Raw genomic sequence first — 26,104 nt, forward strand, 5'->3', positions numbered from 1 at the left:
TAGCTATAATATGATAAAAGCCTAGGGCTTCCTATGAGTGGAAGGTAAAGAAACAGCTAGTTAGTGCAGTTGGAAGGTTAACAGAAGTCCAACAATTTTGAGTGGTGATTTTGTATCGCCAACTTGGAGGAGGAATAAGTTGTATTTACTATTATTAGTTAATTTCATTGAGTGTTTAGATGTTCTAAGTGCTTTATATGTACTATCTGTCTCATTTAACCCTTATAATCTTATGAGGAAGGTACTTTATTACTTGTTTTATATTTGAGGAAACTGAGCCACAGAGGCTAAAATGACATGCCCAAAGCCACATAAACGTGAATCAGATTGAAGGCTGGCTATCTGATGCTTAAGGATGTTTATCAACATAAAAGAAAGGTTAAAAAATATAAAAGACAGAGAACCTGGGGGGGGGGGTTGTGCCCTGGTTTTTGCTATGATTTGAGGATGCCATAAATTGCTGGCATTAATGGCACTGTCACTTTCCATTGCTTTCAAGAGAAATGAAATTGACACCAGAATTTATTATTTGCCTTGCACACTTTAAATACCCCTTGGGTAGAGGTGATGCCTTCTCCATGTTTGGTGTAAAACCGGCGCATGCCTCGCTCAATGGATTCCCATAAATAGTTATTAACCCCAAAGAAACAAAAACAAGTCACTTGTATCTTTTCACAAAATGGATTTCTTTTTATTGTAGTCATACAGTTTCTCAATGCACAGAAAATTGCAATGTAGGAACAAGTTTTGGATGGCTCTCTACAGAAACATGGTGAGTTTTCAGAATGACTTGTGCAGGAATGTGGTTAATGAAAAGTAAAAGGGGTCCAGAGGAGAGAGGGTAGCATGTACATCAAATGATCACTTTTTAAAACTCCTCTCAGCTCTCACCACTCTTTTGTCAAGTAAGAGCCAACAAAATTCATCAGGAACAGAATCATGATTGTGGTATTAAATACAAGGACTACATTTATTTATTTGGTAAAGAAACCATGAGAAAAGTGGGTTGGAATGGGCTTAGACTTATTGCCCACTCCACTGGGAGGTTTGGTGTCTGTGTTCAGGAACCAGAAGGCTGCCCGGAGATGGGTTATAAGGACAAGCACATAACCCGAGGCTCTTCAACTCCAGTGCTTCTGGCCTGTGGGAGAGCCTGCACCAGGCAGGAGGGGAGCTGCGCCGTTCTCCTGGCCCTCCATCACCCCTCACCTTCTGCTTGCTGACCTTGCTGTAACCTGAGAGCTCTCCTTGCTTCGGCTGTGCAGTCCAGAAGACAGAACTTCCTCTAGGAAACTGACCAGTAGATTGGAGGTTACTCAAAGGAAAAAATTAAAAAGCATCTTCCAAAATAAAGTATCTTGCTCATGACATCTAACTAGATGGAAAGATATGAGTAGTATGCCAGATGTACTGGTCTGATATCGGGTGTGGAAGAGAAGCATCAGTTGAGGATCCAACATCCAGACAGGAGGGAGTGCCTCCCCAGGGTCCTCACTGTGCTTTTGAGCATTAAACTCATATAAGATCCAGTAAGACTATTATTTCAAGTTTCAAATTTCTAATTAGAGAGAATGTTTAAGGGCAAGGCTACTATATTAGCTGAGAACCATGTTACATCAGCACCTCTTATCCATATGTACTCTTGGAACTGCCTCAGAGCTTGTATTGGGCCTCTAGTCTCTTCTCTGTCCAATCTACTTTCCAAAGTGGCACTATGGTTAATTTTCTATAATGCAGACTTAACATATTGAATATGCTCTCCTCATTTTCTTCTTTTTTTTTTAATTTTTATTTTTTTGTATTTTTCTGAAGTTGGAAACGGGGAGGCAGTCAGACAGACTCCCACATGCGCCTGACCGGGATCCATGTGGCATGCCCTCCAGGAGGCGATGCTCTGCCCATCCGGGGCATTGCTCTGCCGCAATCAGAGCCATTCTAGGGCCTAAGGCAGAGGCCACAGAGCCATCCTCAGCGCCCGGGCCAACTTTGCTCCAATGGAGCCTTGGCTGCAGGAAGGGAAGAGAGAGACAGAGAGGAAGGAGAGGGGGAGGGGTGGAGAAACAGATGGGCACTTCTCCTGTGTGCCCTGGCTGGGAATTGAACCCAGGACTCCTGCACGCCGGGCCGATGCTCTACCACTGAGCCAACCGGCCAGGCCCCTCATTTTCTTCTTTTAAAATATTTTTTAAAAATATTGACTTTAGAGAGAGGAAGGGGAGAGAGAGAAGGAGAGGGAGAGAAAAAGAGAAAGAGATGAACATCAATTTCATCCATCCAGGCACTCATTGGCTAATTCTTGTATGTACCCTGACTGAGGATTGAACCTACAACCTTGGCAATATCGGGATGATGCTTTAACAATTGAACTATCCAGCCAGGGCTCCTCTCTTCTCCTTTAAAACCTTTCTTTTGCTTATAGAATAATGTACAGATTAAAATCAAGGCCATTCATAATGTGGCCTAATAATAAGTTATACTTGTATTTACTTTGTTCTGAGAACCATTTTAAGTTATTTGTGTGTGTATGTATATATGTATGCAATAGATACTATTATTCTTATTTAAGAAACAAAGAAACTAAGCTATAGAGAGGTTAAGTGACTTGCCAAGGTCACAACAGCTAATAAGTGGCTTAGCTGGGATTCAAACCCAGCCTCCAGAATCCGCATCCTTCAGCATCACAGAATACCGCCTCTCACTGGTCTGGTTCCATCTCCCACCATGCAGCCCACGTGCTGTCCATGCCCAGCTTCTCATTGTTTCTTAAACGTGTTGTGAGCTTTCATACCTTTATGTTTTTGCTCTTATTATGTCCCATGTCCAAAATGATAGACTACCCATCTCTGTTGGATGAAATCCTTTTTATCCTTTAAGCTGAGGATTAAAAGCCACCTTTTCTATGAAGCCTTCTCAGACTCCTTCATGCTGGCCTAATCATGGCCATTATGGTTATCACTTAGCCTTAGTGCTATTTTAACATTGTATTAATATGAATGAAGTGGTCTGCATATTATTGTTGCCAAAATAGGGTGGGACCATTGCTCCTTAGGGTGGAACTAAGATTTACTCAGCTTGGATCTCCAGGGCTTAGCACAGAGGTGACACCTAGTAGGTGCTCAGTAAAGGTATGCTGAATAAATGAATTAATTAAAATAGCTACCTACTGGCAAGAGAGTCTTCTTTATGATGAGTATTTTGGGCAGTCTTTTTAAGTACGTTGGACTCACTCTAAGGAGACAGATTTATAGCAAACAGAGTGTTGGAAATGTGACTAAGTACCTTGTTATTATCATTGTTTTGCAGTTTTAGATCTGGAAGATTCTGAGCTGAGAGGATTTAAATTCCAAACTCCTTTGCAAAAGAAAAAAAATGATGGAGTACAGAGAAAAAAGTAGAAGCTACATTAATTTATTTCTCTACAGATATACAAGCACCTTTGTCTGGCCTAGCTTTTTGGCCAGTTGGACTGGAGACCCTTGGAAGTCAGAAAATGACTTTTGGTAAGAATGAAACAAGTTCTGGGAAATGCTCTAGGAACTTAACAGGGGATCTTTGCTTTACCGCAGACTCTGCCACCTGTAAAAAGGATAGGAGTAACATTCCTGAAATTATACTTAACCCTCCTCTGTGTATCAACAAGACCCCACATTCTTGACTGCTTGACTGCAGAAGAAACACTGTATTTTCCAAGCCTAATTTTGTTTCCTAAGGCCACTGTGGCTTTTTAAAAAGTATCTGTTTGGGAACTTTGATGAGTCATTGCAGAATGCTTCAAAAAATGATTTCTTTTTCTAGGGTTGTTTTAAATCAGTCTCACTTAAAAAGCAGAGTCAAAAATCCCCTTCTCCTGTGGTACTATCATCCAATTCAATTCTGCTCAGTTCAATTTAACAAGTATTTACTGAACATCTATTATGAAGTAGGCACTGAACTAGGTGAACGAATGAACACATTGTGATTCCTTCCTTTAAGGGGCTCTCAGTCAGAGACATACACACAATCACAACTCAGTGTGAGACATGGTATAAACAGACGCACCAAGAGTTAATGTAGTGCATTAATGCTATTGCTGGTCTTGGTCTGTGCTGTCATCACGGTGCTTTCCCAATGCGATGGAAGGAAGGAAGGTCGGCAGAAAAAAGCCCTGGTTTTTAAGTCCAGCTCAAAAAAGTCTCACATCACTCATGGAAAAACAGGTTTCACTTTTAAGTTTTTGTCCAAGACTAGACACTAACACTTATAAGATTTTAAATTTTAATTACTTAAGTAATTGAGCTGAACAACTGTGTTCCTAAACAAAGCTATATATTATAACAAGACAAAACTACATCTATTTATCTTTTCCTCTCTTTTTTTTTTCTTTTTCTGAAGCTGGAAACGGGGAGAGACAGTCAGACAGACTCCCGCATGCGCCCGACCGGGATCCACCCGGCACGCCCACCAGGGGCGACGCTCTGCCCACCAGGGGGCGATGCTCTGCCCCTCCGGGGCGTCTCTCTGCTGTGACCAGAGCCACTCTAGCGCCTGGGGCAGAGGCCAAGGAGCCATCCCCAGCGCCCGGGCCATCTTTGCTCCAATGGAGCCTTGGCTGCAGGAGGGGAAGAGAGAGACAGAGAGGAAGGAGGGGGTGGGGGTGGAGAAGCAAATGGGCGCCTCTCCTATGTGCCCTGGCCGGGAATCGAACCCAGGTCCCCCGCACGCCAGGCGGACGCTCTACCGCTGAGCCAACCGGCTAGGGCCTCTTCCTCTCTTTTTGACTCTACTCCACAGACAGAAATTACATGTGAGTTTCTTATTATACCAAAGATAACAAAGGAATCTAGACTCAAATCTGAATAGTGCAACAATGGGGAAAAAATGAGAGGATTTCTGGGAAACAGAAAAATAGAAGACTTTCAGAAAAATAATGAGAAGGCTCCTTCCCAAATACTAATTAACAACCCTTTGCTAGAGATGCTGGAATATGGGAGTGGGTGAGAGGAGGGTAGGATAAAAGGTGTCATAGTCATAGCTTAAAATACTGAAAACTCCTCTCAGTTCCCACTGTTTCCAGTTTTCAAAGTCACTACATTTCCTACCCCTTTGCTTTTGCCCAAAACTATTTCCTCTGCCTAGAAGGCTGCCCTACCCCTCTTGTACTTTAAGTAGTGAAAATCTGCATATATTTTTTATGTTGACATTAGAGAGGAAGGAAGAGAGAGAGAGAAAGAAAGAGAAAGAGAGAGAGACATATCAATTTGTTGTTCCACTTATTTATGCATTTGTTGGTTGATTCTTATATGCGCCCTAACCAGGGATCAAACCTGCAACCTTAGCATATCAGGATGATGCTCTTACCAGCTGAGCTACCTGACCAGGGCCAATTCTGCATCTTTAAAAATGCAATTTTATATTATTACTCCTCTAAGGAATTCATTTGTCTGTGTGTCCATTTTCATGTGAGCCTATGAGTTTTTCAAGGGCACAAACACTATATGGATACATTCTTTTTGTTAAAATTTTAAAATAGTATATACAGAGATCAGGTCTTCCTTAATTCTTCTCCTCATTACTCAGAGATAATAATTTGATCAATAAATATTTATTAAGTGCCTACTATGTGCCAGACACAGTTCTAGAAGCTGAGAATATACTAATAAGGAAAGTAAAAAAATATTGTCCTCAGATAATTTATATTCCAATGGAGGGAAGAGAAACAAAATTAACAATTAAAATATAACAATAATAACACAATAATAATGGTGAACACATTTCACTGTATGCGAAGTACTAACAAAACAAGAAGAAATCAAGGCACAGAGAAGTCAAGGTCTTATAGCTTTGTGTGTGTGTGTGTGTGTGTGTGTGTGTGTGACAGAGACAGAGAGAGGGACAGATAGGGACAGACAGGAAGAGAGAGAGATGAGAAGCATAAATTCTTCGTAGTGGCATCTACTTTCTCCTCATATGTGCCTTGACTGGGGGGCTACAGCAGACCGAATGACCCCTTGCTCAAGCCAGCGACCTTGGACTCAAGCTGGTGAGACTTGCTCAAACCAGATGAGCCCATGCTCAAGCTGGCGACCTTGAGGTTTCGAATCTGGGTCCTCTAGGTCCCAGTCTGACGCTCTATCCACTGCGCCACTGCCTGGTCAGGCGGTCTTATAGCTTTAAAGTGACAGAGTTGGGATACAAACCCAGACAATTTGGCTTCAGAGTTTGTTCTTTTTTAAAAAAAATATTAAAGTTATTGGGGGGGGGTGACACTGGTTAATAAGATGATATAAGTTTCAAGTCTACAATTCTATAATTCACAGTTTGTTGTCTTAACTGCGATGCTTACACTGCCTGTCAGTAGTATGTTAGATGGAAGAAAATGCTATGGAGACAAATAAGGCAGGTTTGAAGGACAGTTGAAGGTGTTGGTGATGTGAGATTTTTAAATTTAGTGGTCAAGGAATGCCTCACTAAGAAACTGACATTTGAGCCAAGAGCTGAATGAGGTGACAGAACATAATCTGGGGAAGAGCAAGTGCGAGGCCTGGTATGTTCAGGGACAGAAACAAGGCCAGTGTGGCTGGAGCGAAGTGAATAAGGGGCTGGGTAGTAAGAGATGAGATTAGAGATGTTAAGGATGGAGATGGAGGGAAGTGTGAAGAGAATAGTCCAGGATTCCAAAAATAGGAGAAATAAGCAAGAGAGACAAAAAAGAATGGCCAGTGAGGTAGGAACAAGCAGAGCTTAGTTTCTGGAAGCTAAGTGATAAAATGTTTCAAAATAAAGGGACTTGATCAACTGTGTCAAATGCTTTATAGGTCAAGTGAAATGAGTGCTAAAAGCTGACTCTGGGATTAGCCAAGTGGTGGCCCCTGTGGACCACAAAAAGTACAATTTTGGGGAGTGATGGGGGTGAAAGCCTAAAAGGAGGGGCTTAAGAGAAGAGGCGAGGTTTAAAAGAAATGTGGGTTTAGGAGAATATGCAAGCAGAAGAATTAAAGACAGGGAGTATAAACATTTAGTTATAAAGAGAACAGAGAAATGCTGCATGTGGCTAATAGAAGGTTTTAAAGCTGGGGAGAAATAGCATAGAAATAGCCTAATTTTCCCTATAGAGTAGGGAAAACTGATTCAGGAGAGAGGAAAGGTTGGAGTGACCTCAGGGAGTACGTGAGGGGATGGGATCTGGTGCCAAGGGGAAGGGCTGGGTTTAGCTAGGAGCATTCATCTACTGTGACCAGATGGAAGGCAGTGGGCAAGAGCAGAGGTAGGAGCTGTTGAAGTTCTCTTCTAATGGCTGCTCTTACCAGTTAATGCACATTTTGAATTAAATATTTGCTGAATGAATACATGAATCAGACTCATATTTTTTAAAGAGGTTGAGACCCCAGCTTAAGTGTCACCTTTCATGCTAAGGTTTCCTGAATACCCAACAGCAATTTTATTAGGAACAAGGCAAAAAGTTGGCATTCAACATCTATGTCTGGAAAAACTAGGAATCTCATGCTCAGAGATCATATTGCTTCTCACTGGATGTCTATTTTATCTGTAAAGAACTTATTATTTCTCAAATATGCTGTACCATTTTTCCTTCCTTCCTGTCCTTAATTATGCTGTTTCCTCAGCCCTGACTGCTCTTTCCTCCTATGAAAATCCAGCTTATTCTTTAAGGTCTAGCTCAAATCCTCTTTCCTTTGTGAAGCATTTCCTGATTAGTCTGCCAGAATTAATTATTTCTATTTAGGACATGTTTTATTTAACTCACATACATTAACACTTCCAAATCTTTGTACCTAAAAATCCCTAACAACAGAAGAGTGAATTTATTAGTCTTGAGGATATAGTCCAAATTGGTTTATGGCCTACATCTTTCTTTTTGGTCTGGTATTCTGTTTTGAAAATGCACAACAATTTTATTTTTCACAAAAGAACCTTTAAAAAATTTTTTTAAGTGAGAGGAGGGGAGACAGAGAGACAGACTCCCGCATGCGCCCTGACTGGGATCCACCTGGCAACCCCTGTCTGGAGTTGATGTTTGAACCAGCTAAGCTATCCTCAGTGCCTGGGGCTGATCCTTAAACCTATTGAGCTACTGGCTGCAAGAAGAGAAGAGAGAGAGAAGGGGAGAGGAAGGGGAAGAGAAGCAGATGGTCGCTTCTCATGTGTGCCCTGACCGGGACTTCCGCATGCCAGGCCAATGCTCCATCCACTGAGCAAACTGGCCAGGGTTGGAACCTTTAAAATGTTGAGATAAACATATTTTAAGGTATTTAGTTAAATTATTTAATTCCACCCCTGAAAATCCATCCAGATTATATGAAAATGGACACTCTAAAACATATATCATGTTCATTTTGTGCCTTTGTGAATCCCTGTGACTAATTATATCCAAATTTGGGAAATACAAATTTGTTTGACTCCCCCACTGGACCTTAAGATCATCAAAGATAGGGACATCTTATTTTCTGCTTTTGTGGCCCTACTTCCTCTCCTACTGAGAATAGGATTAAAAAAAAACAACCAATGGGATTCTGCATGTAACCAGCATTGTGGATATATCATTCACTGAAGTATCATGTGAGTGGAAAGGATTACCCTCAGAGTCCACAGGGCAAAAGATTTATTCCTCAGGTATAGACCCACCTGTACTATCAGTTACACAGAAGTCTGAAAGGACGTTATCATCTGAGACTAAAAAGAGATAGAGATGTACTTTCTCACCACTGGGAACTTTTGTTGCACTTTGTCAGAGAAACCACAATTACAGGAATAGAACAGTGACCACCCTAAAAAAAATACAAGAAAGAAAGCCCCAAATAACCTAACTGTAGAAAGCCTGGAGGCTGATGACTCTACACAAGTCTGTGAATTATAGAGGCACTGACTCTGGGGGCCTCAAAGGGGAAATTTTAAATCAGCACAAATGGAAATTGAACTACTAAATAATTTCTCCTCACAGACTACACAGTCATCTGGCAACTGGACAACCTTCAGAGTAAATTTTATCACTTCCCCAATATATTCCTACTTGGGATACTAATATAATTAATTCTGCTCTTGAACTATGTGAGTGTGGGTTTTCAGAACAAGTTATATAGAAGTACAAGTGATGACACAGGTGGCGATGATGAATATCCAAAGCCTTTTTTACTTCGTTTCCTCCAATGTGATGTGAATGGCGGCTGTAACAAGTAACATGTGTTGCGTGCTAACCCTGCGCCAGATTCTCCTCTAAACATTTGGTATATATTGAGTCATTCAATCATCACAATAATGATATGAAGAAGCTATTATTATCTCCATTTTACAGTTGAAAAAACTGAGGCACAGAGAAGTTAAATAATTTGCCTAAGGCCATACAAGTGAGACTTAACAAGTCCCAATGAAACCCTGGCAGGGTAGCTCAGTTGGTTAGAGCATCCTCCCAAAATGCCAAGGTTGTGGGTTTGATCCTCGGTCAGAGCACATGCAAGAATCTACCACTGAATACATAAATAAGGGAATATCAAATTGATGTATCTCTCTCCCCTCCTCTCTAAAAAATAAAATAAAATAAAAATCCTAATTAAGAGCACTAAGAGCCCATGCTCCTAATTGCTATGCCACATTACCTTTTAAAAGGCCAAAGAGTATGGAAAGGTAATTTATAAATAACTGATCTCATTCTAGCCCAGAAGCTCTAGTGATGATCTGAGTGAAGGAACATGTGTCCTGAGGCACGCACCATTCGGTAGGGAAGGTAATAGAGTTTGGCAAAGGAATGACAACTCAGGGCTGTGCTGAGGACAGGTACTTCCCTATTTAATAATCCCAGTGGCAGCACATTGACGACACTTAAAAATTTGTAAAACATTATTTTGTGATCATAAAAAAACATGGGAATGTAGATAATATAGGAAATAAAGAAGTTATTGAGTCACTTTTGTGTCACTATACAGCATTTTGAGCTTTTCCTTCCATTTTTACCTTCTTATTTTTTAACACAACAAATCCTAAAACAAATATGCATATACTGTACTGGGTCTTACATACTACACTAAAAGGCATAGCCCACAGACTTGTAAGAGATGACAACATTTTCCTAACAGGCAATGTTCCTGCTGCAAGAAACAGAAACCCATTCAAACTAGCTTAAGCAAAAGAAAAACGTGTATGGATGGCGTGATGGTTGGGGTGGAGTCTGTCACTGAACTAAAGTTAGAAGGAGATCAGTGGCCTGACCAGGCAGTGGTGTAGTGGACAGAGCGTCGGACTGGGATGCAAAAGACCCGGGTTCGAGACCCTGAGGTCGCCAGCTTGAGCGTAGGCTCATCTGGTTTGAGCAAAAAGCTCACCAGCTTGGACCCAAGGTCACTGGCTCAAGCAAGGGGTTACTCAGTCTGCTGAAGGCCCACAGTCAAGGCACATATGAGAAAGCAATCAATGAACAACTAAGGTGTCTCAAGGAAAAACTGAGAAAGCAATCAATGACTGTCTGTCTCTGTAAAAAAAAAAAAAAAAAAAAAAGGAAGGAGATCAGTGCCCCATAAGGGCCTGGGATCTGGAGCCAAAGCTGCTTTGAAACCAGACAGTACCTCTCTGACTTCTCTTCTTTGTCTCTCATTTATTGGCTTCTTTTAGTTTCATACTGTTTATGTTTTGTTTTTTTCTGTATTTGAGTTGAAGTGACCTTTTTAAAAACCAACCTTTCCCATACAAATTGATGATTTTTAACTTTAAGTTGAATTTTAAGAATTAGAGGAGGCCCTGGCTGGTGGCTCAGTAGATAAAGCATTGATACGGAGTATGGATGTCCCAGGTTCAGTTCCCAGTCAGGGAACACAGGAGAAGCGAACATCTGCTTCTCTCCTCTTCCCCTTCCACAGCTAGCTCCATTGGTTTGAGCATGGTCCTGGGCACTGAGGATAGCTTGGTTGTAGAGCCAGCTTCAGGCACTAAAAATATCTCGGTACTCTAGCTTCAGCTTGAGACGGGGTTGCCAGGTGGATCCTGGTCGGGGTGCATGCAGTAGTCTGCCTCACTATTTCCCCTCCTTTCACTTAAAAAAAAAAAGAATTAGAAGCAGCTCACCTAAGGGTTGGCAAGGTCATGGTTTGACAGTACAAACTGGTAAAGCTTTTCTGGCTAGCAAATTGGTAATTTACATCTTAAAAGTGCTGCAGCAATTTCATCTCAATATTGCTAGTGATGCACGGAGTCTGGGATCACCCAAATTTGAGCTTGGATTCCAGCTTTGCACTTCCTTGCTATATGACTTAAGGCAAATTACTTAATTTCTCCATGTTCCAGTTTCTTCTTTTGAAAATTGGGATTATAACAATATCACCTCTTGGATCATGAAGATTAAGTGAGATAATATATGTAATGAAGTCAGCAGACTATCTGGAATAGAGTATATGCTCTATTATTAGTGTCTCAAGTGAACAATTGGACAAATGAACTGAAAAAGTATATAAAGTATATATACAATATGTTTATTGTATTACTATTTATAAGAGCAAAAAATTATAAACGATGAATATCAAACAGTATTTGTTTTGGTCACCATTGTATATCTAGTCTCAAGATAGCTCCTGGAATATAGTAGGTGCTCAATAAGTGTTTGTTGAGTGAACATACTGAGGACTGGTTAAATTGTGGTATAATCAGACAATAGAATGCTATTCAGTCACTAAAAATGACATATGGGAAGTATTTTCATTGAAAGTACATGAATAGTATATTCCTTTTATTTAAAAATATATGTATAATACTAATAGAAAAAGGTCTAAGAGGCTATATATAGAGATGTTGATAATTCCTATGGTGAGATGAAAGCAACATGGATATTTATATCATTTTTTGCTTAGCTGTAAAAATTTCTCCTACAGGGATTATGCATCGATTTTGTATGAAGATCTATTGAAAAAATGTATGTTCCAGCACACAAATAAATTAGAATCCAGGGACACATGTAGATTTGAACCATGGGTTAAATTTAAAAAAAATTAAGTATCTTATTAGAGTTATTCATTTTTATGCCTACTTTCCCATTAGACACTGAGATCCTTAAAGATATATAACACATCTTCATCTTTCTAGAACTTTGCACAGAACCTTCACATAATCAGTCCTCAGTAAATGCTTGCCAGGAACAGTGATACACTCCATCATAACCCTTGCAATGTGTCTAATACTTTGGTTGCAGGAGGGAAGCAAACATCCCCCAAATCTCTACAAAGATGGCGATGATTCCAGGTTTCACGACTGATCCTGAAATGCCCATGAGTGAAGAAGAGTCTCCTCTGGATTCCTCTTCCTTTGAAATGCAAATTCTGTCACAGGATCCTAATTTTTCTGTAAATAATTCAGAGATCGTACCAACTCATGGTTACAGGAGAAGGTCCAAGTTTCTAATGTTACCTGTTTAGGTAGAAATCTGTAAGTACCTGTTGATAGTATCAATCAGTCCCTTCCCAGCTTCAAATTTATTTAGAAAAATTCAAAGTGACAACTGTTTTCTAAGCCCTAAACTGTACTCTCTACCAAAACATTCACATTACTGACTGACTTTGTTAGAATTTGTAAGATCATCAGCACTTAGGTATCATCTCAGGTAGTGATAAAACTAACAGCTGTCACTAGTTAATCAAGTTAATTTTTATTCAAAGAGCAATATTGCCTTAAGTCTCATTCTTAACTATCTTTGGGTGGCAAAAATCTTAAAAGTAAATGGATTCCTCACTTTTGTACTATTTTCTCTGCTTTGATTTACAGTACTTCCCAGTAGGCAGAAGCTTCACATATTGGCCATTTGGTAAAAACATATTTTGTCAATCTTATAAATGACATTTATAAGCAAGGGATTGAAAAAAAATTATAGCTAGATAAAGCTGCCTAAAATATTATTTCAACTAAGTGCTTAGGTGCCCAGAGACTGGAAACTCTTAATATTGAACTTGAGTTCAATTTACCACTTATCAGCTCTACAACTTTGGACAAGGTACAATACTTAACTTCTTTATACTTCATTTTCCTTATCTGAAAAATGAGGTTGATAATAATGTCTGCCTTGTGAGAATTAAACAAAACTGAATGAATAAATCAGCACTACACAATAGAAATGTAAAACGAGTCACATATATGAGCTGCTATGTAATTTTAATTGTTTTAATGACCATATAAGATAAAAAGAAATACGTAAAATTAACTTTAATAGCATATTTTATTTAATCCATATATCAAAAACATGAGCAATTTAAAAAAATGATTAATGAACTATTTTACACTTTTTGGGGTACTAAGTCTTTGAAATCTAGTATGTATTTTATATTTGTAACACACCTCAAGTTAGCTACATTTCAAGTGCTGAATATGTGGGCAGGGGCCACCTTATTAGATAGCAAAATTATTCAGTATTAAAATAGTGTCTAGCACACAGTATGTGCTAAATAAGTTTTAGTTCTTAGTATCATCATAACCCTGCCCCCTTAGAAAATGCTGTGGATCAGTGTTTCTCAAAGCATGTGGCTTATGATACCAGCTAGTATCAGGAAGTTCTAGAGCACGGCATTAAATAACACTGAATTACACAGTGAAAAACTATTCCTTTTTAAATTCTCTTATCATTCTGTCTATATCAAGGAAAAAGTGTTAGTTTGGTACTACAGTGCTTTGTTCTTGTTACCTTTTTTTATTGAGATATAATTCACAGACCATAAAATTTACCAATTTTAAGGATATTATTTGATGATGTTTTTTTTGGGAGAAAGCAGATGTTTAATCTGGCACAATTAAATATATTTATATATCTCATACTGGAGGGATCCTTTTGAACTACAGGAAGTTAGAAATTACAAGTCAGTATATGCTTCCTATATTCAGATAAATTAGTTTCTATTAATTATTTAGATTCCAGATAAAGAGAAACAACTTTGGGGGAAATTGCAGCTATATTACAGCAGATAGACATGACAATACTATTTAGGACACAAACAATGTATTGGCATCTTTCTCCCCATTCAGCGGGTCACTTTCTTATTCCATGTTTGAGATGTCACATCTATTTAGGATGAGGAGAATGGTGTGCAGGAGTGAAGGGGATGGATGTTCCCCTTTGTACCCAACCCTAAAATGAAACCCACAGGGCACAGAGCTGCCTTCTTAGACGTGATCGCCCTGAATTTAATGAAATGAATTCTGTTTCTGGGGTGGGGTGGCCAGTCAGACACTCACGTCATTTTGGCAAATCCTAACCACCTCTATCCGCTCATGTCTGCATGATGTCAGACAAGTGGTCAACCTGTGACCCAGGCTCTGAGCCCGGAGAGGCCCTGGGCTGTCTCTGTCTCACCCTCACTTCCTCCCAGGAGTGGATGAAAGCATTCATGGTCTTCTCTGGATGCCAGCACAGCCCAACATGCCCCCAGAGGGACCATGAGCTCTTTGATAATTTTGACAATGTTTTTGTTTTTTGTTTTTTTTGTATTAAGTGAGAAGTGGGGAGGCAGAGAGACAGACTCCTGCATGCACTCGACTGGGATACACCCAGAAAGTCCACTAGGGGGCAATGCTCTGTCTATCTGAGGGTTTTGCTCTGTTGCAACTCGAGCCATTCTAGCGCCTGAGGCAGAGGCCATGGAGCCATCCTCAGCGCCCGGGCCAACTTGCTTCAGTGGAGCCTTGGCTGCGGGAGGGGAAGAGAGAGACAGAGAGGAAGGAGAGGGGGAAGGGTAGAGGAGCAGATGGTCACTTCTCCTGTGTGCCCTGGCTGGGAATTGAACTCTCGACATCCACAGCCAGGCCAACCCTCTACCGCTGAGCCAACCGATTTTGACAAATATTAACAGTCATTTAACCACTTCCCAAATCAAGATAGAGAACATTTTCAACACCTGAGCCAGGACTTCTTAAAAATCAAGAAACTAACAAAACCTTAATAGCAATAAGAGGCAGGAAACCAACCCATATCTTTGAATACATAGTGTCAAACTGCTTTCCAGTACAGTTATGCCAGTTTATACTTCTAGCAATATTTGAGGCTGCCTCACTGCACATTTATCTTAAGGAATTGACCAGAGATGGAACAAGGGTTTATCAGTATACAAGATGTTTACTGCAGCATTATTTATATCAAACAAAAATTGTAAATAATATGTGTCCAATAGTAATGGTTAAAGACACATCCCTAAAATGGAAATTATAAGCCCTGGCCAGTTGGCTCAGCGGTAGAGCATTGGCCCAGCGTGTGGATGTCCCAGGTTCCATTTGTGGTCAGGGCACACAGAAGAATCAACCATCTGCTTCTCTAACCCTCCCTCACTCACTTCTCTCTCTCTCTCTCCTCCCCTCCTGCAGCCATGGCTCGACTGGCTTGAGCAAGTTGGCCCTGGGTGCTGAGTATGGCTCCATGGCCTTGCCTCAGGTGTTGAAATAGCTCGGTTGCTCAGTTGCTGAGCAACAGAGCAGCAGACCCAGGTGGCAGAGCATCACCTGGTAGGGGGCTTGCCAGGTGAATCCCAGTTGCAGTGCATGTGGGAGTCTGTCTCTCTGCCTCCCAGCCTCTCAAAAATTAGAAACAAAAAAATTGAAATTATAGAGCCATTAAAGTTATTTTAAATAATTATTAATTACATGGGGAAATGCTCTCAATATAATTAAAAGTGAGAAAAACAAGTCTAGACAGTGTGATTCTCATTATGGCAAACACAAAATATAAACAAAATTCAAAACCTTTAGGTTAAAAAAATAATTAGGAGGAAGTATACCAAAATATATAGTAACAGTGGTTACCTTTGAGTTGCGGTATTATGAATAATTTTTATTTTTATATTTAATTTTTTAAAGGAAATAAACATGAATTACTTGGGGGAAATGCTCCTTTATCTTCATTTGATTTTGCTACTTAGAAAAATAACTGAAAAATGGGACTATTAGTGATCGTGCAGCCTTAGCTCTAATGCGGGCTTACCTGAACAGTAGTATTACCGAGGACCTACTATGTGCAGTCATTAGTACTGGTGGAAAGGAATCTGGCGGTGAGAGGACTGTTGATCTGGAGTCACCTTCTAGCAGAATGCATTTCCCTCCTTGTCAAAAAAGTTAAGAAGCGCCCTGGCCGGTTGGCTCAGCGGTAGAGCGTCAGCCTGGCGTGCGGGGGACCCGGGTTCGATTCCCGGCCAGGGCAATAGGAGAGGCGTCCATTTGCTTCTCCACCCCCCCTCCTTCCTCTCTGTCTCTCTCTTCCCCTCCCGCAGCCAAGGCTCCATTGGAGCAAAGGTGGCCCGGGCGCTGGGGATGGCTCCTTGGCCTCTGCCCCAGGCCCCAGAGGGGCAGAGCATCGCCCCCTGGTGGGCAGAGTGTCACCCCTGGTGGGCGTGCCGGGTGGATCCCGGTCGGGCGCATGCGGGAGTCTGTCTGACTGTCTCTCCCCGTTTCCAGCTTCAGAAAAATACACACACACACACAAAAATATTAAGAAGTACTGAACTGACAGCACTGTAGACCCAGGTGCTCTCTTCACCTACAGTTCAGGTGGGGCTCAGGCAACTGCAGCGCTATTGGCTAATACATTCGCCTTGCCTCCTTTTTCTTCTCCACTTCTATCCTGAATTTTCAGAAGGCAGAGAAATTTCTTCTACTGGGAGAACAATTCCATCCATATGGGTCTGTTTCTTGGCCTCTCCACTCACACAGCTAACTTAACATGTCAACTGCTGCCAGCAGGGACTAGAACGCTTTAATATTGATTACCTTGTGAAGTGATAGGCAGGCGAGCTCAAACCAAGATAGATGCTCATTTATTTGCAAGGCAGGATCATGTACATCAGAAATATAACTAGATTAAGAGCTCAGTCTACTGTAGGTGAATAAATAATGGGGATACTTCATTTATATACATCTAAGAACTTGCTTTTCTATAACAATATAGTTCATTTTGAACATTTAAGAGAAATAATACTTCTCTTAGTTCATATTAGCTTTGATAACCAAGGTGATTCTGCTAAAATATAAGTCAGCTGTCATAGTTCTTCTCACAACTCCACAATACACACAAAAACTTGTACACAAAGGTTTATAGCAGCATTACTCAAGACAGTCAAAAGATGGAAACAGTTCGAATGCCCATCACTGACAAATGGATAAAGAAAATATGCTATATGCATACAATACCATTCAACTACAAAAAGAAACAAAGTATTGATACAGGCTACAACATGGATGAAGCATGAAAACATTTTACTAACTTAAGACTAACGGGTCTAGAACAGGGAAATCTACAAAGACAGAAAATTACATTAGTGGTGGCTCAGGGCTGGGTGGGGGGAGGAGGATTCTTTCTGAGGTGATACAAATGTTCTAAAATTGACTGTGGTTATGGTTGCAAATGTCTTTGAATATGCTAAAAATGACTGAACTGTATACTCTAAAGGGTGAAGGGTATGATATATGAATTAGATCTCAATAAAGCTGTCTGTAAGACCCAAATCCTACAATGCTTCCTAACTCATAGTGAAAACAGGTTCTCCATGACCAGGCCCAGATGCCTCTGACTGCATTCTCTCTGCTCACTCTACCCCAACTCTTGTCTCCTGGACATACTGCATGACCCTGCCTTAGGCCACAGCTCTGCTGCGCCCAGGATACTCTTTTCCCTGTTTGTTTGGCTTGCTCCCTCACCTCCTCCATGTCTTTGCTCAAATCTCTTCTTCTTCTTCTTCTTTTTTTGTGATAGAGACAGAGAGAGGGAGAGATAGGGACAGACAGGAAAGGGGAGAGATGAGAAGCATCAGTTCTTCGCTGTGGCATCTCAGTCTCACATGTGCCTTGACCAAGTGGCTACAGCAGAGTGAGTGACCCCCTGCTCAAGTGAGCGACCCTGTGCTCAAATCGACGACCTTGGGGGCTCGAACCTGGGTCCTCTGCATCCCAGGCCAATGCTCTATCCACTGTGCCACCACCCAGTCAGCCTCAAATCTCTTTTTAATGAGGCCTTTCCCGATACCATATGGGTAGTGTGACTTACCTCCCTCCCCTATTACCTGCCCATTCCCCTTTACCTTGCTCTGCCTTTTTTCCCCATGGTATTATCACCTTCTGATTTGCTACCACATTTTCTTATTTATTAAGTTTCTTGTTTATTTCTGTCTCTCTCTGCATGAAAATGTAAGCTCACAAGGGTTAGGATCTTTTTTTATTCAGAGGTATTCCAATGCTCAGTAAATATTTGAGGAATAATAAATTAACTATTGAGTTTTATGCTGTTCTTATTTTTTCAATATTTATCTATTCTAGAACTGATAACTTGGCAATATGATTTCTGACTCTTCCACATGGATGTTGGTGAAAGTATTTGTGGTGCTATAGAACTCATCTCATATATAATTCCCAGAAATTGAAATCTGACTTATTTCTCCTCAATGTAGGATATATTAGGCCCATATAACTAATGAGAAAAGTTGTGAGGAGGAAAACAATTTCATAAGAAGTGCAACACATGAGGCAGGAGATGACAGTCCACACACTACAAACCTGTGTGGGCCCCAGAGACAAATGGACTGACTGCTTAACTGGGCATTGCTGAATCCATTACTCACATCCTTTTCTAGGGCAGTTTCTCTGCCTTCAAAAAAGCATGACAGTTATCCCTTAAAGAGGTCCCTATACTATCTTTTATTTCTTTGAATCATGTACAAAAGGAAAAGGGAAAGCAATAAAAAAATTCATATTAAATTGTATATAGCTATGGAGAGAGAAGAAAATATTGACTACCTCTCTATTCAGAAGGCAATTTTATTAAGAATGTTGCTAAGGAGAGGGAGGCCCTGGTCGATTGGCTCAGTGGTAGAAAGTTGGACCGCGTGTAGAAGTCCCGGGCCTGATTCCTGGGCAGGGCACACAGGAGAAGCACCCATCTGCTTCTCCACCCCTCCCCCTCTCCTTCCTCTCTGTCTCTCTCTTCCCCTCCCGCAGCCAAGGCTCCACTGAAGCAAAGTTAGCCCCAGCACTGAGGATGGCTCCATGGCCTCCGCCTCAGGTGCCAGGATGGAAGAATGGAGCAGATTGCAGTGGAGCAACACCCCAGATGGGCAGAGCATCGCCCCCTGGTGGGCATGCCACGTGGATCCCGGTGGGGTGCATGCAGGAGTCTTGCCTCTCTGCTTCTCACTTCAGAAAAATACAAAAAAGAAAAAAAAAAAAAGAAATAATGTTGCTAAGGAGATAATTAGCTTCTGCAAAGTTCCTTGGTGTCTTAGCAGCAAATAAACACCTTCTATTTTAAATAGTATTTAAATCTAAACAGCCTGACCTGTGGTGGCTCAGGGGGTAAAAGCATCAACTTGGAACACTGAGGTCGCCGGTTCAAAACCCCGGGCTTCCCTGGTCAAGGCACATATGGGAGTTGATGCTTTCTGCTCCTCCCTCCCTCCCTTCTCTCTCTCTCTCTCTCTCCTCTCTTTAAAATTAATAAATAAAATCTAAAAATAAATAAATAAATCAATAAATATAAACAAAGATAATCACAATTACATCTAATCAGAGGAGGCCCTCCCTATAATCAAATCATATGACTGCAGAAGGCATATAGAACTTTGCTTCATTGTGACAAGTGCTAGAATCACTGAAAAGTATTGTCATAAAAGACTGGTTTTAAGGGAATAAGGTACTTAAGAAAGAGCAGCTTAAATTATAAACATAATCAATAAGTTGAATTTCATATTCAACTATATATATTTCCTTTTAAAAATCTAAGGGATTTATATCTTCAGGTACCTTCTGGCTTAAGATGAAGTTTACTTATACACAGGACCTATTCTACCACTACAAATTACATTCATTTTTTTGGAAATATACCAGGGAAGGAAGAAAATAACTTTCTATCCTTTATTTTCTGGTTTTGTCTGTAACTAAGATTTTGTTTCAATTTACAGAAAAGCCAATTTTAATGTACTATACTTTAGAAATAGAACGTATCCCAGGATGAAGGTATTAAAACTGCTACATGAGAGGTAAAGGTTCACATGGTTTTCTAGTATGCAGGAGACCAATTTTGACCACTAAGTATCTTGCCCCAATTCATAAACTAGTATGTGGTGGTGCTGGGGTTTGTTTGCAGAATAAATCTACAGTGAGCTCAGATTTTATTTAAGAGATCAGGGAAAGCAGGTGACCTGTACCCCAGAAATATCCTGCAACAGGTATTTCCCATTGTGGAAGGCTCCTTTCTATATCAGTGCATTACGGTCCCAACTACAAGACATTACTTCTTTCTTTTTTAAAAAATTTTTATTTATTGATTTTAGTGAGAGGAAGGAAGAGAGAGAGAGAGAGAGAGAGAGAGAGAGAGAGAGAGAGAGAGAAACATTTATCTGTTCCTGTATGTGCCCTGACCAGGGATTAAATTAGCATGCTTGGGGATGATGCTCTAACCAACCAGCCAGGGCTACAAGACATGACTTCTTTCCTGCTTATCGGGACACCCACTAACCCAAACCCCATATCATATTTTATATGATCATTCCAAGCATAAAAGGAGGGCACTCATCATGGCACAACTAGAAGTGTACTGTTTCCTGATGGCCAGTTTCTCAAAATAATATTCTGTGCTGTAGAGCCTTTTTTTTTTTTTTTGTATTTTTCCGAAGCTGGAAACGGGGAGAGACAGTCAGACAGACTCCCGCATGCGCCCGACCGGGATCCACCCAGCACACCCACCAGGGGGTGACGTTCTGCCCACCAGGGGGCGATGCTCTGCCGTGACCAGAGCCACTCCAGCGCCCGGGCCATCTTTGCTCCAATGGAGCCTTGCTGCAGGAGGGGAAGAGAGAGAGAGGAAGGAGAGGGGGAGGGGTGGAGAAGCAGATGGGCGCTTCTCCTGTGTGCCCTGGCCGGGAATTGAACCCGGGACCCCTGCACACCAGGCCGACACTCTACCACTGAGCCAACCGGCCAGGGCCTGTGCTGTAGAGCTTTTGATGTGAAGTTCTGTCATTTCTTCTTTGGGACTTTTCTTTAAGAAACCATCCATGTGCTACATAGGAAATTGCATATATAAATTCCTCACAAAAAATAAACACTAACAATTCACAGAAACAAAACACTCAACATTTCTCCCCTGTAAAAGGTTTTCATTGCTAGCTCAGAGAAGCCCCACTATACCCAGGTATAAAACTGATTATTTATTTATCTATTTTTGTTTTTAGAGAGAGAGACAGGAAGGGAGAGAGAGGATGAGAGAGATGAGAAGCATCAACTCATTGTTCATTGATTGCTTCTCATATGTAACTTGACTCAGAGGCTCAAGCTGAGCCAGTGACACTCTGCTCAAGCCAGTGACCTTGGGCTTCTAGCCAGCGTCCTTGGGCCCAAGTCAGTGACCTTGGGCTCAAGCTAGAGACCTGGGGATCAAGTGGATGATCCTGTGCTCAAGCTAGAGGCCCTGTGCTCAATCTGGCAAGCCTGTGCTCAAGCTCATGAGCCTGTGCTCTAGCTGGTGACCTCATGGTTTCCAACTCAGGGCCCTCAGCGTCCTGGGCTGACACTCAATCCACTAAGCTACCACTTGTCAGTCCAAAACTGTTTTTTAAAAGTCCAGGTATAAAACTGATTAAAAAAAATTATTACTGGTATAGGATTTCAATATGTATTAAGAGTTATGAGCTTCTTCAAAACACTATTAACATCCAAGGTAGCCCAATTGGGCATTTCCACCTAAAAGCTGAAACTATGCTGCTTTCAACTGTACTTAAGCCTTTGCAATAATTGGTCTCTGAAATATAAAATCCACAATAGTTTTATTGATTTAATTATGACTAATTTCATTGTTTACTTATTGGCTGGAGGTGAAATATTTATGAAATTAAATTATAAGAAACTGATATTGGGTCATTTATGCATTGCAAACATTAACTTTTTCCAGATGGCAGTTATAGCAACTCCTTCTTCCTAAAACTTTCATTGGTCAGGGGCCAGTGAACAATTAAAGATTTTATTGACCCTTCTATTGCTAAGGATATCTACTCAAATGTAGTTCAGTAAACTACTGTTTAGTATACCGTTAAGTCAAACAAAGATATACCAAAGCTGGCTAGTTAGAAGAATCTAGATTAAAGCTTTTGCAAAACTGCTGTATTTTCTGAATTTTACATAAAAGATTTTCTCAGGAACTAGGACATTAATTTAAGGAAAAACCTAGATGTTTAGGCTTTTTTCCATTTTTTTAAATGGCAAAATGCAATTTTATTTACAATACTATTAATTAGCCAAATATATCTAAAAATATATGCATTTTTTTGTTTAAATGTAATCTATCCATCTAAATCCAACATTTTTTTTTGTATATTTCTGAAGTTGGAAACGGGGAGGCAGTCAGACAGACTCCCGCATGCCCCCAACCGGGATCCACCCGGCACGCCCACCAGGGGGTGATGCTCTGCCCATCCAAGGCGTTGCTCTGTTGCGACCAGAACCATTCTAGTGCCTGAGGCAGAGGCCACAAAGCCATCCTCAGCGCCCAGGCCATCTTTTGCTCCAATGGAGCCTTGGCTGCGGGGGGGGGGGGGGGGGGGGAGCAAATGTGTGGATGAATCTAAACAAATATTGACTATTGAAAATAATAATAATGATTAATTTGGGGATTGTAAAAACAAGGTAGACTCAAAATGCTGGACAATGATAGCTTGGAAATTGGGAGGAAGGTGATTAGAAATCCTTTTAAGGGTTATTCTAAGATTCTTGTATTATTTGTGAGAAAGAGAGAAGTAGATTAATTTTAACCTGTTTCTTCATTCATTCAACAAGTATATTTTAAGGAAAGGTAAAACTGTAGTCACAGATGCCATAATAGCAATTACTTGTGAGAAGAAGGGGGCCTGAGGCCTAAGATGGGCTCCAGGATTTGCTGGTCATGTTGTATTACTTGATCTAGGTGATAGTTACATAGATGTATTAACTTTGTGACATTTCATTGAACTATCTGCTTATCATCTGTCTACTTTTCTGTATGTAATGAACTATGTGTGTATATGCAATATTTCTGTAAAAGTTATGAAACTACTGCACAGTTTACACCAAAAAAAATTTTTTTTTTGTATTTTTCTGAAGTGGGTAGGCAGTGAGACAGACCTCTGCATGTGCTGGACCAGGATCCACCCAGCATGCCCTCCAAGGGCGATGCTCCACCCATCTGGGGTGTTGCTCCCTTATAACCAGAGCCATTCTAGTACCTGAGGCAGAGGCCACGGAGCCATCCTTAGCACCCAGACCAAATTTGCGCCAGTGGAGCCCTGGCTGCGGGAGGGGAAGAGAGAGAGAGGAAGGAGAGGGGGAAGGGCGGAGAAGCAGATGGGTGCCTCTCCTGTGTGCCCTGGCTGGGAATAGAACCCAGGACATCCACAAGCTGGGCCAATGCTCTACCACTGAGCCAACCGGCCAGGGCTCAAAATAAAATTTTGATAGAATATAAAGATATAATTCAAATACAAGCCCTTAAAATAAGGGAAAAAACAAATTTTAGTATTTATAATATACTCTTGGCTGGGAAAAAAACTTTCTAAGCATGACACAAAAGGCAGAAATCACTGATAGATTTGACTACATAGCTGTAAAAAAATAAAATAAAACTTCTGTAGAACAAAACACTGTGAATAATATAAAACAAAAACATCAAACAGAGGAAAGGGATTTGCAAACTATATATCATATCAGTATCCTTAAGTTCATAGATATACTTCTTAAAAAGCATTAGAAAAAGAATAATACAATTGCAAAATAGGTAAAGAATATGAACTAGCAAGTGACAAAAGAAATACAGAAATGTCCAGTGAGCTCTGGAAACTGACTAAGAAGTTAATTAAGTAGGAGGGTGGGCAGCAATGCGAAGGGGCGCTGGAGTTGGGAGGAGGATGAACCAGAGAAGGGGCAGTGCCCAGTGAGGGGGCAGGGTGCTACGAGGGGGGGCAGAGCCTAGAAATGAAGGATGTTCTATGCCAGTGGTTCTCAAACTTTTTGAAGTTGGGGCGCATTTAAAACCCTACAAATAATTGTAGGCACACTATATACAAATTTCTGAGAAAAATGTTATAATAATTAAGTCAAATATTAAAGAAAAAAAATAAAGTCCAAGCATGCTTTTATGGTAATTAAACGAAATAAATATGACAAAATTAAATTTATTCTGACATTAGAAAACATTTTTATATTTTTTGTTATGCTTTTTAGAATTCGTAAAAAAGAGGGGTTAAAAAAATAAAAAAACAAACAAAAAGTTTATCTTAGTAAGATTTAGTAAATTTGGCAAGTCCTGGTGTGAATGTGTTAAGTTTATTCATTCTTGTGTTTATGAGAAACAAGAACCTGATGTGTCCTAGTGATTTCTTCAATGTTTGGGCTTATATTTGAAAGACAAACGCTCATTTCTTCGTCAATATATTGAAGAATTCCTCTCTTTTTACTCTTGTGTTGAGTGCAGAAAACCCCCACTATATGTATCATCTTAACTTTACACCAAACAAAGGATAGAAGAAACTTGCCTCCAGTCTTTCCCAGGAACATGGGGGGTAGTGTAAACAATCCAGCACCACAGCTTAACAGCCTTTTGAACTTAATCAGGCAAGTGAGGTGGGGGGTTGGGCAGACTGTCAGCTTACAGCCAATTCCCCACATCTCTGTCCCCCCAAAATCTAAACTCCAAAAACCCTGTTGGATTTTTGGTCCCCAACAGGCATATATTTCTCTGGAATACCATAGGACGCACCTGGAAATCTAGGGTGCACCAGTGCGCCCTGGCGCACACTTTGAGAACTGTCCAGAGAACCAACTGTTCAAGGGGCAGAGCTACCAGGGTTGATTGACACTGAGGCCTACCCAGGGAGAGGCAGGGCCAAGGCCCAGGCCTGACTAAACCTCAAGACTAGGGTAGGGGTGGCCAAGGGGCTTCATCTCAGCTGAGGAGGAAAGAGCTGCTGCCACTCAGGGTTTTTAGAACTTCAACTATAAAAATGAGCAGAGTTTTCCTTGATCATATCGGTGGTACTCATCTATTTTCTTGTGCATACTATGATACAATTCTGACCAACGGCTCAGAACTCATCTCGACTTGGTTCACTGGCGCCACTGGCAAAGCATTTCTTTTTAACCTGCAGTACAGTGAAGTTCAAGGCCAGGTCATGCCACTGGCCACCATATGGTTCGAGGTGTTAACTGTGAAAACCGCAATGGCAAACTGGGATGGATCTATATATAAGTGTGCCACTGAAGATTGCCAGGGTTATAAGGAAGGCCATGTGATCCTGGAACTGCTCCAGTTTGGGAGAGTGAGGATTTGGGGGAGCATATACCATCTGATAGCTTTTGAAGAAAAAGTGAAAACTTCATCTTCTCCCAGGTCTCCTTCACTGAAAACGAAAATCTACTTACATACACTGTAGCCTTAGTATCAGGGTTGGATTAATGAACAAGAAGTTATGAGAATCTAAGATAAAACCTTTCTTTCTTTTTTTAATTTTCTAGTTTCTAATCAACAACAGTAGAGAGATATAATGCAGATTCTGTTCATTTTTCCCCTACTCTTACATCTCAAAGTGTAACAGTCAATCTGCAGCTACATGGTGGGCTATGTGAGGGAAAAAAATGTGGGTTATTCGAGTGGAAAGTGTGTTTTATGTAAATTTTGAAAGGAGAATGCGTCAGAGCATGATTTTTAAACTTATTTCAGCTTCATTTTGTTTATTCAAAAGAACATTTAAAAAAAACCCCAGTTATTAAAAAAAAAAAAAAAAAAAAGAAAATGCCTGACTGGTGGTGGCGCAGTGGATCAAGCATTGACCTGGAACGCTGAGGTCGTTGGTTCAAAACCCCGGGCTTGCCTAGTCAAGGTACATATGGGAGTTGATGCTTCCTGCTCCTCTCTCTCTCTCTCTCTCATCTCTAAAATGAATAATAATAAAAAAAAAAAACCAGTTATTTTACTTGATCTGCTAGCTTCAGAGAGATCCAAATTTGTGAGTAGCGTGAAAGGCTCAGCATTAGCATGGCTCAGGCTGGCCACTGGGCCATATTCTTGTTGGAGGTGAACGCAGCACCAGACCCCATTCTTCTTTGTCAGTTTTGACCCAAAAATATCACCCTTCTTAGTTATTTGTCATCATGT

The 26,104-nt window shown here is 40.7% G+C and overlaps 1 protein-coding gene and 1 pseudogene across 4 annotated transcripts in view; one reads left to right on the forward strand and one right to left on the reverse strand.

The window, feature by feature from the left end:
• Positions 1-1,068: 1,068 nt before the first annotated feature.
• VPS45 (vacuolar protein sorting 45 homolog) overlaps positions 1,069-26,104 on the reverse strand; it is a 74,183-nt gene continuing 49,147 nt past the window's right edge. For 2 of the 4 annotated variants that reach the window (XM_066268073.1, XM_066268066.1), the window contains one exon: positions 1,069-1,293. In XM_066268073.1, coding sequence (XP_066124170.1) covers positions 1,206-1,293 — 88 coding nt within the window. In that variant the 3' untranslated portion in view covers positions 1,069-1,205. Of the gene's footprint in view, positions 1,294-11,564; positions 12,313-12,359; positions 12,379-26,104 lie in introns of those variants that run through there. The other 2 variants (XM_066268071.1, XM_066268072.1) reach the window with 2 other exon arrangements.
• Positions 24,954-25,309, forward strand: LOC136328667 (protein yippee-like 5; annotated as a pseudogene).

This window comes from Saccopteryx bilineata, chromosome 3 (assembly GCF_036850765.1).
Source record: "Saccopteryx bilineata isolate mSacBil1 chromosome 3, mSacBil1_pri_phased_curated, whole genome shotgun sequence".
NCBI lineage: Eukaryota > Metazoa > Chordata > Mammalia > Chiroptera > Emballonuridae > Saccopteryx > Saccopteryx bilineata.